Source organism: Chaetura pelagica, unplaced genomic scaffold, assembly GCF_000747805.2.
Source record: "Chaetura pelagica isolate M959 unplaced genomic scaffold, ChaPel_1.0 scaffold142, whole genome shotgun sequence".
Lineage (NCBI taxonomy): Eukaryota > Metazoa > Chordata > Aves > Apodiformes > Apodidae > Chaetura > Chaetura pelagica.
In genome coordinates, this window is record NW_009952973.1 from 5,409,651 (window position 1) to 5,427,010 (window position 17,360).

Sequence of the window (17,360 nt, forward strand, 5' to 3'; positions counted from 1 at the left end):
TATACTATAGTTAAACCATTAATGCCTATAATTCAAACAGGGATTTTGATACCTAGGTCCAGAGGATTCACCTTGAACTCAAAAAATGGGAAATATTTACTTTCTGGTTTTTATGTTGGGTTTGTTGTTTTGTTGGGGTTTTTGTTGTTTGAGGGGGTTTTTCTCACTTTTTTTTTCTACTGTAATTTTTCAGGCCTAGCTTTTGGCATTTCAGGTTTTTACAGTGAGATTCAAGTGTGTTATAAAATGCTTGAGAGAGAAACCAAGAGAAACTCAGAATAAATTTAAAAAAATTTAAAAAGAGAGGAAAAATAAAGAAGAAACAAAAAAAAAAGAAGCAAAAAAGAAAACTGGAAAAAATGAAGAACAATGAAAGAAAATATAACGAGGACAGTAAGAGAAGAATACAGGGATGAGGACAGAAGAAAATTGCTAGGTCCATAAAAAATAGAATTAGCAAACACCAAATATTTTGAATTAATAACATTTTTATTACATGTGAGACCTGTATTCCTATTTGCAATTTTTGGAAAACCTAAAACAACGAAGAAAATTATATTAGTTCGTATCTTTTTTACTGACAATTGGTAATGTAAACACTATAACACTATTGTGATACTGTCAGTGATAATGACAACAGAATTTGGGTCAGGATTTTCCCCTCCTCCTCTTTAAAGCTTGATCTTCTTACAGGAAAGGAAAAAATCATCAGCCTCTGAACTGGTCAGGAAAATAATAAGCACCTAAGAATTAAAATTTTGCATTGCTCTGCTAAGGAAAAAGCTGCATCAATAATTGCAGCCATCTAGATATTTGCAAAACAACAGCTGTTTGATTGTAAAACACATAGCCAGTATACATAAACCCCTTATTTTTGCTGCCATGCTTTCTGCATTTTATCTCAGTTGACTCATGGAAGTACCAGTAATACTAATGTTGCATTTTTGTTCATATTTTATGTATTTATTTTTCAGAATCTGCACCTTACTTTTTTGCAAGGAGACAGAGAGTAGAGAATCTTTTGAAGGTTAACTGGAAGCATTTTTAAAAACAATTATTGATGTATGCTTGGTTTGCCAAATAAATTCACCTCAGGCTTTTCACACTAATGTCAGTTTTACAGCTTCTACTTTCCAAGTAATCAGTCTCTCTGCTCATGTTGGGAGACCAATGCAACTCTGTGGTTTGCTACTGCATGTCAGGAAGAAATTAAATTCTATTAAAAAATCTGAGAATAAGTGCATTTGGCACAACTTCAAGATTTTGAAAGTTTTCCTTCCAGCTCAAGAGGGAAAAGAAATCCAGAATTTCCTAAGCACAAAATTTGTATACCTTCTGTCAATCGAATATTTTACAGCTTCAATGAGAACAAGTCCTGAATCTAGTGTAAGTCCACTGCTCAAAAAACCAGACTGACAGAAAATTGTAAATCAAGAAGAAGACAGGATAATACAGTAAATAGCAGTATGGTATATATAGTAGAAAGTGGCAGGATAATAAAAGAAACTCCATTCTGAAGAATGTAACAACAGTTACAAACAACAGTTTGTGTTTATTAATGCAGGCTAACTTCTGTCCAGGGATATTAATGTTCCTCATTTAAGGAACTACAGGTGTATGATTTTTCCTTTATTCTTTTGGATACAGTAAGGACTGCAGTTTCATCACTTTATGAGTAAATAGTAATATCTAATAAATGGTAACTTCCACTATTCTATGGAAAACATGCTGCCACTTTGTGCTTTTCAAACTATGTCAGTTGATTAAAAATTGTTTTTACTATTTTGAAACCTAATAATATTACAAGTTTCCTAAGAACACGCAGAGGGACCACACAAAAATGTCATAAAGACCCTCACTCCTAGATCTCCAGTAATAACAACAACCTCATTTTATACGTAGTTGCATAAAGAGAAGTTAGATCTTATATCTGGGAGATATGAACTAGTTGTAAGTGACAGCTTTGCCAACACACTAGGCCTCTTGAGGCATAAACCACCACTAATGTACGTCCCAACAAATTCTGAGACTTTAAGCTATCTTGCTATGAATCTGCAATAATGACTGCTAATTTATTTAGACATTCAGTATCTCCAACTGAGTAGATGCAGCTTATTTTAAATGGAAATTTCAGCATGCTCTGATACAGCTGTCTTTTTTATTGGTTCATGTTACACACGGAGATCTTCAGAACGACTCATACCATTTAACTTCTACTCCTTTTTAACAAAAGAAATTGTTATATAATCCGATTTAATCAGATAAAGCAGTTTGACACTCATTGCTCATGTATTTTTTCAATTTAACATCATAACCAGTGACATGAATTTATAATAATTATCCTGTTATCACAGGTTATTAAAATTCCCCCAAACTGTTCTTATTTTAAAATTGGCTTTAATTTTAGATTTATTTACTATTACACTCCAAGCTAGATCTGCAAAAAGAGACTAGCTTTGCACTGTGCACTTTACTTGAATCGGATCATATCCAAAGTGATATCTAAGTGCTAGACAGACCCAAAGCAGCAGAAGTACTGACACAATTTACACTTTAAGATTACACAAATTAGGGACAGATTTGTGGAATGAGCTTGGCAAGAGCATCCTCATTTTGATTTTCTTTCTTTAGACACAATTTATTTGCAGTAAGAGTGCAAAGAAATCACTGAATACTCCATAAATTTTCCTGATTCTAAAAACAAACTCTTCATAATCACACTGGGATAAGATTCACTTTATTTTCAGTCACTTAGCTTACTAGCACTTTGAAGTTTATGAAGTTCATTGGAGTTTTTTATATTTCTATTGCATAAAATACTAGGTTTCAGCTTTAGTTTCATGAGTGCAAACTCTTTTTCTTAGGTTGGCCATAATTCATATATTTGATTCTTGAATTGTGCTCATCTTAAAGTAACAGAATTCACTTATTTCACAGAAGGACACTTCTCAGGCTGTTTCTTTACAAACTCAAGAAAAATGACAAACAATACAAAACCCTTTAAACTTTCATATTACTAAAATTTTCAGCCAGTTTTCATCCATTCCCTTCCATGTATTTCTAAACTATCCTGGGGTGAGACAGACAGGTCAAGTATTTTGAGGCTTTATGCAGTCTGCTAAAGCTCACTGGGAAACATTTTGTTTTATTACAAACTAACCTGTGTATATGTGATAAACCAAGCAATGGGCAATAAAATACCTTGTCAAACACTAACAGCTATCAAATATCTTGCAGACACAACCACCTAAAACAAAAAAGATAGATTGGCAGGGAATCTCCCTCTATGTGGTAGGTGAAGAGGAGATACAGGAGAAGAAAAACCCCACAAAACAAACCAAGCAAAAAATAAAATTAGTACCTTCAAACTTCATTTAAAAAATCAGAATAGTCACTTTGTCATTCTTAGTTTTTACAAGCAGCATTAATATATGATCTCCAGACAAAAGGAGAGAGAAAACAGGGCCAGTCACAAACATTACTAGGATGATTATTAATACAGTGCCCTTTCTTGTCAGTTCATTATCAATAATGTTACATAAGAAACAGTAACATACATGCTTAGAAAGACTAAGTGCAATCCCTATACAAAAGGTCTATCTGAAAGTCTATCTGAACTAAGCACTTAGTATGAGCTTTTTTTAAAAGGATATACCTGAATACATACAACAAAGTGAGTGACATCTATTCAGTGTCATCTCTTGCTTATAAAATACGTCATGCAAGCTTGAATGCCAGCACAGCAGCTTCACTTAACAAGGGTCTAGCCCAGACTGACGTACTCAATACTTAGTCAAATATTTTTCTTAGCGCCTTTTAAGCAAACAGCAAATTCTAGTCTATCTGAACTAAGCACTTAGTATGAGCTTGAGTACAATAAGCAAAGACTGAATTACACTAATAAAAAACTGAAAGCTGAAACAACTTACATTTAATACCAGTCTTAGTTACCTGCACACTTTACACATAAATTCTCTTTGTTCAAATCACTAATGCAACATAAAATGCTCATCAGTCTAACATTTTACCACAAGAAAGATTTACTAAGCAAGATAAATTCCTTTATGTCAAGGAAAGTAAAAACACACCATTGCCACAAGCAGCTGCCTCGAGACTTTCACTGTAACCACTGAAACTACTTATGTAGGAACAATTTTGTTTTCATTTTCGCCTTTTTATGTAAATTAATTCTTGCGATAGTTCTTAATGATGGCCTATGCATGCACTGGTCATGGTTACTGATCTGGCAAACTGTAAGCTATTGCAAGAAGATCCTGGTACAAAACAAGACAAACTAGAAAGTTGTATGTAAAAAAAAACAACAAAAAACAAAAAAAAGATTCAGCATCTGGCGGCACTGACAAACACACTTTCTAAAGCTTTACCAAGTGTGACTTCTGTTCTTACAGTCATAGAATGGTTTTATTTGGAGGGGACCATTAAAGCTCATCTAGTTCAACCCCCTTGCAGAGAGCAGGGACATCTTCAACTAGATCAAGTTCCTCAGAGCTCAATCCAACCTGGTCTTAAATGTTTCCAGGGATGGGGCTTATGCCCCCATCTGGGCAACAGGTTCCAGTGGTTCATCGTCCTCACTGTAAAGAATTTCTGCCTTTTAGGCAGTCTAAATCTATCCTCTTTCAGATTAAAACCATTACCTCTTGTTCTATCACTACAGGCCCTTCTAAAAAGTCTGTCCCCATCTTTCTTATTAGCCTTCTTTAAGTACTGAAAGGGTGCAATAAGATGTCCTCAAAGCCTTCTCTTCTCCAGGCTGAACAACTCCAACTCTCTCAGTGTTCCCTCATAGGAGGGATGTTTCATCCCCCTGATCATTTTTGTGGCCCTACTCTGGACCAGCTCCAATGGGTCTTTGTCTTCCTTGTGCTAAGGACACCAGAGTTGGACACAGTATTCCAGGTGGGGTCTCACCAGTGCAGAGTAGACAGGAAGAATCATCTCCTTTGACCTGCTGGCCATGCTTCTTTTGATGCAGCCCAGGATATGGTCGGCTTTCTGGGCTGTGAGCGCACATTGCCAGCTCATGTTAAACTTTCATCCACCACTATGCCCAAGTCCTTCAACAGTGCTGCTCTAAATCTCTTCATCCTCCAGCCTGTACTGATACCAGGGGTTGCCCTGACCCAGGTGCAGAACCTTGCACTTGGCCTTGTTGAACTTCATGCAGTTTGCACAAGCCTACTTCTCCAGCCTGTCAAGGTCCCTCTGGATGGCATCCCTTCCCTCCAGCCACACATTTTGGTGTCATCAGCAAACTTGCTGAGGGTGCACTCCATGTCACTGTCCATGTCACTGACAAAGATATTAAATAGTACCAGTATGACGACCCTTGGAGAACACCACTCGTCACTGGTCTGCATCTGGACACTGAGCCGCTGATCACCACTCTTCAAGTGTGACCTTAAGACATATTGTGAAGTTCTCTGATACTGTAACTTTGGTTAAGCTAGAGTTACAGAATTTGCATGTCCAGATTATTTGAATTGGCATCACTACTTGAGGATTAAACTTTATAAAGATCTTTTTTACTGTACATCATTAACCCATAAGATTAGAGATCAACACTACCTGGACCTGGTTTGAACTTTTCTTTCCAGTGTCATGAAAACATGATGTACAGTGTAAAGTAGGATTAATCATGTCATCACTAAAATAAATACTAAAATAGCTTAAATATTCAAATAAAATAAAACATCCTAAATCTTGAAAATGTTACACATATCTAAAGTTTCCCTTTAGTGTGATTTATTCCAGTACTAAAGAATTAACTAGGATTTAAAATCAGATTCCAAGAAAGGGAAAAGAAAAATAAATTATGGAAGAGAACTGAATTAAATTATTGCACTGGTGGTCATGATTAAATATTTTTTGCATATCTAGAAGGAAAGAGTTAGAGATCTGATAAAGTTGATTGCATCTTTGATAATAAATATTTTCACTTTACTTTTAAGATGGAACAGAGAAAAAAATATATATATTTGACCCATTAAATAGAAAAGGTTATAATACATCCTACTTAAAAGAACAACTGCATAACAGATAAAGATTCTGTCATAAACACAAGGAAATAAATTCTTGGCAGACAGGGCATTTATATTTATGACCATCACCTCAAAGTCATAACCATGTCATATTAAGAATGATTCAAGCATGCATAAAGAGAAGTTTGTATGTTGCTCCATACTGTCCCATGGGGAAAGGGAATAATTCATGAGGCTAACCTGAGAACTTTCTGAAGAAAGGAGGAAAATAGGATGGGAAGTTGGAAGTAAAAGAAGAGGGTAGATGTCAAAGAGTCTTTTCTAGAGAATAAGTTTAGCATTTTGGACAATCTCAAAATTGCTGAGCAGAACTCTCTGTTATGGAGCATGTTCTTTGAGAGGACATTAGCTTTAAAGGCACCTCTATTACGGTAGTTTGAGGTTGTGCTTTTTGTTGGGAAGGGAAATATATCAATAAAATAATGCAGACTGTTGGATGATACAAAAAAAAAGTGGAAGTTGTACTCTGACAAATTAGAAGTTTTGAGAGAAAGATAATCCACACATAATTTCAAAACCCCAAAAATTGAACTATTACATGCTTCTCATGAAAAGCAGCCTAAATACAGATAATGAGCTTCTATCAAGTTACTAATTTAGTATGTTAGCAGACATTAAACTTTACATGCAGACAAGTCATCTAAGTAGACCTTATATAAATGTAAGAGCTAAGGGCTGACATCTTGTAAGAAACGCACAATTGGTGACAGGTATAGGTGAGAAGCTGACAGCAAAATTGAAGGAAAAGTTCAGAAAAAGACTAAAGTAAAATGAGTTGCAAAAACTGTTTAAAAAGTGAATGAACTAAGACAAAAAATAATGTGTATTGTCTTTGGGGAAAAAAAAAATAAATCTGCTGTATCAAAATTTTCCAGAAGCAATAGGTTAGATAAATATATTCAAAGAGGTAAGTGTAAAACAGGTAACACATTCAAGATGCAGGATAACAGCAGGAAAAAAAGCCTTTCTAGATGTGTACTAAGATACCAACAAAACGTCCTGTGATATCAATTATGCAATGAGTCACAGAACAAATATATTACAATTTAAGTTAAAATTTGCAGAGGCATACACTTTTTCATAGCTTCATTTAGATGGATGCTGATTATCCCTGACTTCCAACAGTTTCAATGCGAGAAAGATCAGTACCAAGAAGCATTACTTCCACAAATAGTAACCGTAAGTACAGTAAAAAGAGTTGAGAGTACTTAGGACTTCTAAAATTACCAACTGGATATTATCAGTACCATTATATAACTGACTACACACTTGACAGCATTGTCTAAGTTATTTAATAATTTTTAAAGTGCACTTCACGAATACAATTTTTATTCTCCTCCCTTTAAAGTCCAACGGTATACCTAAATATTTATTTTAAATGTCTTAAGAGTATATTACACTATTAATTACTTAAAACTAGCTCTTAGGGACTCCATAGTTGACAGTCTTAGGCATACATCCTTCTTACTTTCAATAGAGGGGTGGAGTATTTTTCAACAAAACAAATTCAACAGGCAGAATTTTATTTAGACTTTGGCTCTTCTGCTTCTTCTTGCTGCATTTTTCTATTTCACAAAACACTACAACATTATATTGTTCTGATTCAGTCTGTTCCTGAAGCCAATAGCTTAACTCCTACTGAGAGCACAGTGCTAAATACTTAATTTCTAAGTGTGAGGGCTTGCTAAGATTTACAAAATGACATTGTTACTACTGTTTAGTCTGATTGTATGTGCTGACTTCCAGTTATGGGGATCTCTAAGACATTCTGTTGGAAAAAAATATTTATCTTCCCAGGTCAGTGTTTCTCATGTTTTTTTTCTGAAAGCATACTGCTATTTACACAACATTATTAGTTCAGAGATACGCAGATATGGTTCTTGAACCACTGGGTAAATTAATAAATCCCAGAGTTAAGAAAACATGATTGTAGTTTATAACACAGCCTAAAGTAAAGCCTAGAATACATTACCTCTGGGGACATCTTAAATTATACAAGGACTTAGGGCTTTTGCATGTTTAAAATTGCCAGAATAAGTACAACACCCTCTCTAGTGGTTCAATTGCAACATAAACTGGAGCATGCTATGTTTGCCTCTGCATTTGTTTCCTTGAAGTTACTATTTATTTAAGTACTATATTCATTTTCCATAGTGAAATATAAAAAAAGCACTCTTTTTTGTCCAATTACTTTTCTTTTCCCCAAGGTTTTCTTTTTATTACATTTCCTGAATGGATACTATATTATGGCTGCACAAACAATCTTTAAGTAAATGTGAAACTGTAAGAACCACAAAATATCTGATGAACAAGGTTCAGAAAGATATGGAATGACTAAAGAAATATGGAAGAAAAAAAAATAATTAAATGAACCAATGGAAGATCTAGAAATATATACAGGAGGATAAAATCAGTGCAAACAGTGAAGCACATAAAATAAATTCTGAAGAAAAGAGTCTCTGGGACCAATTTCACTTAATGCTTTTATGCCCATTCCTTTTGTTGTTTCCAAGTTCCATTAACTCTTTATTCCACTCTTTGTTTGTTTATCTACAAAGAGATATTTGATTTGCACCACCTACGTATATTTGAGTGCAGTTAATTGTAGTGCCTCGCCCCATGGATATTGGATCTCTCATCCTCTTTCTATTTTTTAATCATAACTAAAAGTTAATATTAAAGGACTAAACTATAACATAATTTTTGCTTAAAAAGACTTCTAGGCATTACAGTTTATGTTTTTCTTAAGGAAACAAACAAATACATTAATCTTCAGAATTATGTGCTCCTGTTCACTGGAAGCTTTTACAGTTCTTATTGTACCTGTACACAAAATGCACACACAGACATTAGCCCAGCACCCAGGTAACACTTTTCAGACCTTTCTTTTTATGATTGTGGGTTGTCAATCTGGTACACTATCACACATTCCTCCTCTCCTATTAAATACAAACAAATCTGGCCAATTCTAGCAATTTCAACTTTGCTTTGAACATCTGACCATCACTGACTTTAAATTTGGTGTATCCTGAGTCTTCAAAAATTCCATACTCTCTTCCAGCTGTGATAACTACCTCTGAAGTGCGCCAGGTTGGACCTGGCTAATAGCCAAACTACCACCCAGCTGCTGGCTTTCTCACTCCCTCTCCACCCCCTATAGCAGGGCAGGAGGAGAAAATTAGAGGAACATCAATGAGAAAATTAATGGGTTGACATAAGGACATGGAGATTGCTTTCTAATTTTTATGTTTATTAGTATTATATGTATTTACAGAAAGCTAACAAATATTGCAGAATGGAATTTATGAACGTGGGCAGGACACTTCTGAACATCAGTCATATGATTAACACCCAACTAAAAAAAGCAGCAACTATTTAACTTGGAAGTTTTTAGAAGATGCTGGTTTTATCCCAAACATCTCTAGTGACTTAAAGCTACCATTCAAGCATGATGAGTTTGTAATCTGTCTCTTATTTTAGAAAGCACAACAGTAAGGAAGCTCAGTTTACAAACAGAACTAATGTAAAAGCAGCAAACAAAACAAAACAAGTAATGCACAACTTAAAAATACAAGAATTGGTAAGAAAATGCAATAAAATCAAACAAACCAGATATTTAACTGTGGTGGTATTCCACACACATAACAGTCCCAGTGATCTTGGACTCATAAGCACCAATTCCTGATATAATGGTTTGTCCACATTTATAACTTTGCTATTATAAAATGGCCAAAGCAAAGTCAAGCATACCCACAAGGAAACAAAATACATCTGAAAGGTTATTTTTAGAGTTTTGCCAGACATGCAATTATTTTTCTCATTTTGTATCTTGCTTCATATTTTGAGGTCACGGTAAAGTTAGGCGGCAAATATTTGCCTCCCTAAAAGAAGATTTCTATGTTATACTGATATTCACTGATGATTCTTTAAGAAGTACCATAAACACTGCTGAATATTTGGAGAAATTATCAAAACAACCAATTTAAATACTTCTTTTGGAAAAAACACATTATTATTTCATTAAGGATCATTATTATCTGTTTGTATTAAGTCATTAGGCATTTCTTAGATTTCCTTTTTCTTTCAGATGTTTAAAGACTATATAATCCTGAGTGTATAATGCTGGCTATTTTGGGCTGCATTTTTTTCTTCATGTGCTTTTATCACTATATTTATCTTTAAATGATTGGTCCATGAAACATGTTTTCTCTATATTTAACAATTAGATTTGTATACAAAACAAAATAAACACAGACTGAGTGTGGCAGATATAACTATTTCTATTTCTCTTCTTTGAAACATCAGGAGCACAGACTTTGTTACATATTACTTTTCTATTCTTCATGAAAAGTTTTGATAATAGACGGTTAAATAGAGCTCTTACTTACATTGATATCTTCTAAATCTAAGCTGTTCAGGATGACATTGTTCCTCTTCCAGATGATGGGAGGCCTCAGAGTTCCCTGGATTGCACAACTTAAGACAGCACTTTGTCCCACTGTTGCTGCAGTGGTGCTTAGTTTTTGATCTTCAGGCAGACTCAGCTGAACTACCTCTGCAAAAGGTATGTGGTTGTAAGATTAATTAGCATGCAGTTTCACAAGGTTAATTAGCATGCAGGTTTTGTACATTACTAATTTAAGGATTTTAATTGACATCAAAGTAATAAGAACTTCCAAAAACCACAGGAAGTTCAGAGTATTTAAAACAAAGGTCAGCATGACATTTCATTAAATTGACTGACAAGTATCACCTTGTAAGAAGAGCAGCATTTAACATGAAAACGAATTTCAGAGCTAAGACTGTAACAAATATGATAGTGTATCCAAAGTCAGGCACTGGGAATTACTTGACAGTTAAGGCAAATGAAGCAGAGTAGTCAGCACCTTCATGTGAACTATGATGGCAGTACTGCTGTAAGAGTCATTCATATGAGCTCATTTTCAGAAAAGGAAAATACAAATGGAGCCCAGAGCACAAAACATACATGACCAAGACTAAAATGGACAACAAAGTGAATTCTACATTCGGAATATAAAATTAAGGTATAAGATTTATTTTCTGGTAAGCCAGTTTTTATGGGGCTTTTTCCTTGATATCAGTGAAGACATCATTTCCAGATCAAACTGACATTAGCAATTTTTCCCATTTCAGTCTCAGAAGAATTAATTATTGTCCAAACACATTAGTTAGTGTCCTTTTTTTTCTTTTTTTTTTTTAAATAAAAAGTTAAAATAGTTTCTACTATACTTCTCTTGTCAAATATGATTCCATCTACAACAGTTGCAGGAATTCAGAATCAGAATAATAAACAGATCAAAAAAATCTCTCTAATTACAGAGGGCGAGAGGGTGGGGAAGGACAGAGAAAAAATTGAAACCTAAAAAAATCCGCAGCACTTTACAGCATCAATTCTGAAGCTTCCCTGTCTGCCAAGGAACAGAAGCAACAATCAGAACGGGCTATAGCACCTGGAAGAAGTAGAGTACAATACTATATAACAGTTAAAGACAAACCTGAAGTAACTGCAGTGCGTCCCATGAAATGCTGTGAATTATCTCAGTTCAGAAATATTTGCTGCCTATTTTTGCATTTGTTGAGCAACACAGTAGAAACTGCTGGTGTGGATTCACAAGGCTATATCACAAGGTCGCTTTTGATTTACTTAGTACTACCTAAAATACCCCAAAGTAAAATATCTGTAAAACAGTATGAATGAAGTTTAATACTGTGCTATTTACTGTAGTTTTAAAAGTTTACTGCATAATCAAAGGCATTGCAGATCCTATTTTATAGGAGATTGCTCTTCAGTGATACTATCATGTAGACTTCCTGAGACATACCTGCAGGGCTACTGAATGACTCAAAACTTCTGGTACAGAACTGACTGTACTAATATTTTGCATATTTAAAGCATTCACTATGTAAAGATTGCAAAAAGCAGATAACATTCTGATATTCCATCAAGAGGTAATTATCTGCATTTTCCAAAGTCACTATTTTTAATTTAGGAAAGTCACGAAACAATAATAATGAAATCAGCTCATGCTGTAGGGCCCTAGGTGAAAAATGCTAGCTTTCACGATTGAGATAGCTCATTTAACCTCTACAGAATTGTGTCTTTTTTTCAGTTAACTCCAGTATTACTATGTATTCCTGTATACAGAAGACCAGTAACTATTATATGTTTGTAATTTTTAATCAGCGTGCAACAGTGGAAAAGGAACATCTATCAAATGTAAAACTTAACATTTGCTACCTTAGCAAAGATAGTATTCTGAAATACAAATAAGAGAGAGGCATTAATGCATTATTTAGTTGACACAAATGGTTCATCTATTTTTTTTAACTGCCTTATATTTAATAGTAATTATGGCATTGAAAAAAAATAATAATATTAATAATACTAATAATGTAAGATGATAACACTAATTTTGCCAGATGAATTCCCTAAGAATTATTTACATAATGTTTTGTAAAATTATTTTGATCTCACTTTTACTGTGCCAAGCTTCAAGGTTGTCCAGACCTTCTACTAGCAATCCAGCATTGATATACACTGATAATGACTCCTAGGTTTGGACTTCTTTTTTTTTTTTTTTTTAGGGTATTAGTGAAAGCATTAAATGTATTTGTTTCCCAGCTGGTCACTGGAGAACTTAATTAATAACTTCTCAAAGGGATATCTTCCCATTTAAATGAACCCATATCACCTCCCTTTTAGCCAGCTGTTTCTTACTTTTTTTATCTACTAATTTCCAGTATTTTAGTTACTGAACAGCTTCTTATCTGTCATCATAACAAGTGCTTTACAGGAAATTATGCAAGTACTTATTCCCTCATTTCTTCTCTTCAGTTATCTGAAATCTATGTTCTAGATTTACATTTGTTTGTCCTTCAGTAAAAATGAGATCAAATTAAGATCAGGTTATTTTTCCACATATTTTCTGACATAAATTTATTTCTGATATGTTTCTAAAACATCTTAAGAATTACTGAAATCAAATGCAAACGTCACTCCAAACAAACTGGACAGTTATCCAACATCTTTTTTGGGGTGTATGTTTTATTTTGCAGTACATTGCATCTTCGATCCACATCCCTACTACATACATCATTGTTACCTTTGTTTTAAAGTGTCAAGTATTTGTCCATCCAGGATCAGAGCGTCCCAATGGTTAGGAAATCTAGTAAGGGTGCTAGGAGACCTGCATAGTTAAAGAAGGAACTACTGGGCAAACTTAAGTGGAAAAGGAAAATCTACAGATCATGGAAGGAGGGGCTGGTCACGTGGGAGGAATATAGGACTGTTGTCAGAGGATGTAGGGAGGCAATTAGGAAAGCTAAGGCCTCCTTGGAACTTAACCTTGCAAGTCAGGTTAAGGATAATAGAAAGGGCTTTTTCAAATACATAGCTAGCAAAACTAGCAGTAGAGGCAATATTGGCCCATTGAGGAATGAGGTGGGAGCCCTGGTGACAGAGGATATAAAGAAGGCAGAGGTGCTGAATGCCTTCTTTGCCTCTGTCTTCACTCCTGCAGGGTCTCCCTATGAGCCCCAGATTCATATAGCCCCAGAAGAAGTCAAGATAGAGGAAGAGTTTGACATGGTAGATGAGGATTGGGTTAGGGATCAGTTGAGTAATCTGGACATCCATAAATCAATGGGTCCAGATGGAATGCACCCAAGGGTGCTGAGGGAGCTGGCGGAGGTCATTGCTAGGCCACTCTCCATCATCTTCAGTAAGTCATGGGCAACAGGTGAGGTGCCTGAGGACTGGAGGATAGCAAATGTCACTCCAGTCTACAAGAAGGGCAAGAAGGAGGACCCGGGTAACTATAGACCGGTCAGCCTCACCTCCATCCCTGGAAAGGTGATGGAACAACTTGTTCTTGTCACTATCTCCAGGCACATCAAGGACATGGGGGTCATCAAGAGCAGTCAACATGGTTTTATCAAGGGTAAATCATGTTTGACTAACCTCATAGCCTTCTATGAGGAAATTACTAGGTGGATAGATGATGGTAGAGCGGTAGATGTGGTTTATCTTGATTTCAGTAAAGCATTTGACACCGTCTCCCACAGCATCCTTGTAGAAAAGTTGATCAGGTATGGGTTTGGTGACCAGGAAGTGAGGTGGATTAGGAACTGGTTGAAAGGAAGGAGTCAGAGAGTTGTAGTCAATGGGGCAGAATCTGGTTGGAGGTGTGTGACTAGTGGAGTCCCACAGGGGTCGGTACTGGGACCGGTGTTGTTCAACATCTTCATCAACGACCTGGATGAGGGTATAGAATGTACCCTCAGCAAGTTTGCTGATGACACTAAGCTGGGAGGAGTGGCTGACACACCAGAAGGCTGTGCTGCCATTCAGAGAGACTTAGATAGGTTGGAGAGTTGGGCGGGGAGAAACATGATGAAATTCAACAAGGGGAAGTGCAGAGTTTTACATTTGGGGAAGAACAACACCATGTCCCAGTACAGGTTGGGGGCTGAACTGCTGGAGAGTAGTGTAGGTGAAAGAGACCTGGGGGTCCTGGTAGACAGGAGGATGACCATGAGGCAGCAATGTGCCCTTGTGGCCAAGAAGGCCAATGGCATCCTGGGGTGCATTAGAAAGGGTGTGGTTAGTAGGTCAAGAGAGGTTCTCCTCCCCCTCTATTCTGCATTGGTGAGGCCACATCTGGAGTATTGTGTCCAGTTCTGGGCCCCTCAGTTCAAGAAGGACAGGGAACTGCTTGAAAGAGTCCAGCGCAGAGCTACGAAGATGATTAAGGGAGTGGAACATCTCCCTTATGAGGAAAGGCTGAGGGAGCTGGGTCTCTTTAGCTTGGAGAAAAGGAGACTGAGGGGTGACCTCATCAATGTTTACAAATATGTAAGGGGTGAGTGTCAGGGGGACGGAGTTAGGCTTTTCTCGGTGATGACCAGTGATAGGACAAGGGGTAATGGGTGCAAATTGGAGCATAGGAAGTTCAAGGTGAATATCCGAAAAAATTTTTTTACTGTGAGAGTGACAGAGCCCTGGAACAGACTGCCCAGGGAGGTTGTGGAGTCTCCTTCACTGGAGACATTCAAAACCCACCTGGATGAGTTCCTGTGTGATGTACTCTAGGTGACCCTGCTCTGGCAGGGGGGTTGGACCAGATGATCTCTCGAGGTCCCTTCCAGCCCCTAAGATTCTATGATTCTATGATCTCTATCACGTCCCACAGACAGGAATTTTTGGCAGATATAGACAACACATTCAAAGAGCTTTCCCTAAATACCTCAAAACCTAAAGTACATAAAGACATACACAGTGAGTGTATTCACTTATAAAGCTTTTAGGTCCACATGCAGCTCAGGAAATTTTTTAAAATTTATTGACCAATAAAAGTGAAAGGGGGTAAGCATAAATGACTCTGAGGAAGGTATTACAATACTGCAAACAGTGATCAATTAACAGAGAGTGCAAATGTTTCAGTTTTCTTAGTTTGACCATTATTTAGCAATTAAACTGTGAAAGGCAGGGAAAAGTAGTTTTCAAACCTGGCATTTTGCAAAAAACTATTGCAATAGTAAAAGAAAAACATCAATAATGAAAGATTACTCTAAGAATTATTTTCTCAAGAGTCAATACATCTGGAGTTGTGATTTGCTGTAAAAGTTAAGCTATATCAATATTGTCAAAGCCAACAGATAAAATGTATTTTTTAAACATAGCAGGAGGAGTAGGGCTAGAGAAAAAAAGATAGTGAAAGTTGTGCTGTGCTTTGATTGATCCTCCTGTTTTCTTAACCCTAACTACAATGGTCTGACGGGCATACCACGGAACATTCTGATGCTCTAATTTAAACGCATTTATAAAAAGTTGTTACATTTGGGTTTATTGACTTTTCTGAGGACGTTATAGAATAGGTAGTGAAAGCTGGGCTATTTCAATTCTCTACCTAGGGGAAAAAAAAAAAAAAAATCTTCACCTCCCCTGATGGCCCAAAGCAGAATGCAGGGACTCTACAGAACCATAGAACTAATTTGTGATCTTAGAACACCAAATCAGGCAACTAGGAGGAAAAACACTGAAGCGTATTAAATTTCTTTAAGTGGTTCCTGACTGTAAAAGCTAGAATATAACTCTGAACAAAAGTTTTCAAAAGCTTAAGAGTAAATTAAAATGTTATATTGGGAATTTGTGAATCACTTCATCACTGATTATCTATTAAGGGAAGAAAGACCTTACACAACTGTTGACTGTTTTGGCTAATTTGTACAATGTGAACCTTCTCATTTACTTATGTAAATTTTATGTATTTATGCATAGAAGCCACAAAACACTCTTTTGAGTCAAACTACTGAAAATGATGCATTGGTGCCCACTATCTAAAATTAAGAACACTTTAAGCTTGTATTTATTTTTTTTTCCCTATTTCAAAAACCTTATTTAAAAGCAATCACTTAAAATGAAGCAAAGAAGCCTTTTTTCCATGTAGTAGAGTAGGCTCTGTACTTAATGGATAGCATTACTTGCTGGCTTGAAAAGCTGAAATGCAGCTAGGTAATGTACCTTCTCCTCTTCTGGCATTAATCCCATTCTGCTCAAAATGACATTAACGAAAGCTTTTTCATCAGTGTCACTTTGCTGTTCTTTTACAGCAGTTTTAAAATCAGCATACATCACCATTAGCATGACTACTTTTGTTATTTTCTGCTCTATCTTGTGCTTTGAATTTGTTGTAAACATACTATTTGCATATTTAGTAGAACATTTCAATATGAAAAGTGATAGAATACAGCTAGTGAGTGGCTGTTCTCTATGGTCTTATGCCAGCAAAGGAGTCTTGCTGTTTTCATAATTCATTTAACAGCACACACAAGAAGAAAAACATAAATAACTTTTTCATGACTCCTTAATGTTTCAGCTGCAGAGCTTAGATTAAAATTCTGAAGGTCTTATTTCCAGCCTTAGGCCAGCACAGCAGAGGATTCTACTATACCACAGCAACATGGTTGTTACTCAAAACTAAATGCTCTTAACAGACTTACCATTATAATTAACATTTATTCATCTTTCATCTTTGCTGACAAGAGACTTGAAAATAATCTGTTGGCAATTATAATATTACAATAGCTCATGTTTTTAGGAAGTCCTGTACGAACCAATTCCACAAAGAAATTTAACAGAAACCCTAAAAGAAAACTCAATCCTCTCTGCAGCTTTTTTTATAATAGCAGTCAATGAGGTTTAACAGAAAGAAATTGATGCTCGTGCTACGAAACATTTATTTTATGAAAGAACTTAAAGCTTTGCTGTAAAACAAA

The 17,360-nt window shown here is 35.9% G+C and overlaps 1 protein-coding gene across 3 annotated transcripts in view; it reads right to left on the reverse strand.

The window, feature by feature from the left end:
- Window positions 1-17,360, reverse strand: part of FSTL5 (follistatin-like 5) — a 235,197-nt gene that overhangs the window by 68,947 nt on the left and 148,890 nt on the right. For all 3 annotated transcript variants that reach the window (XM_009995923.1, XM_009995922.1, XM_009995921.1), the window contains exon 6: window positions 10,451-10,617. In XM_009995923.1, coding sequence (XP_009994225.1) covers window positions 10,451-10,617 — 167 coding nt within the window. The remainder of the gene's footprint in view (window positions 1-10,450; window positions 10,618-17,360) is intronic.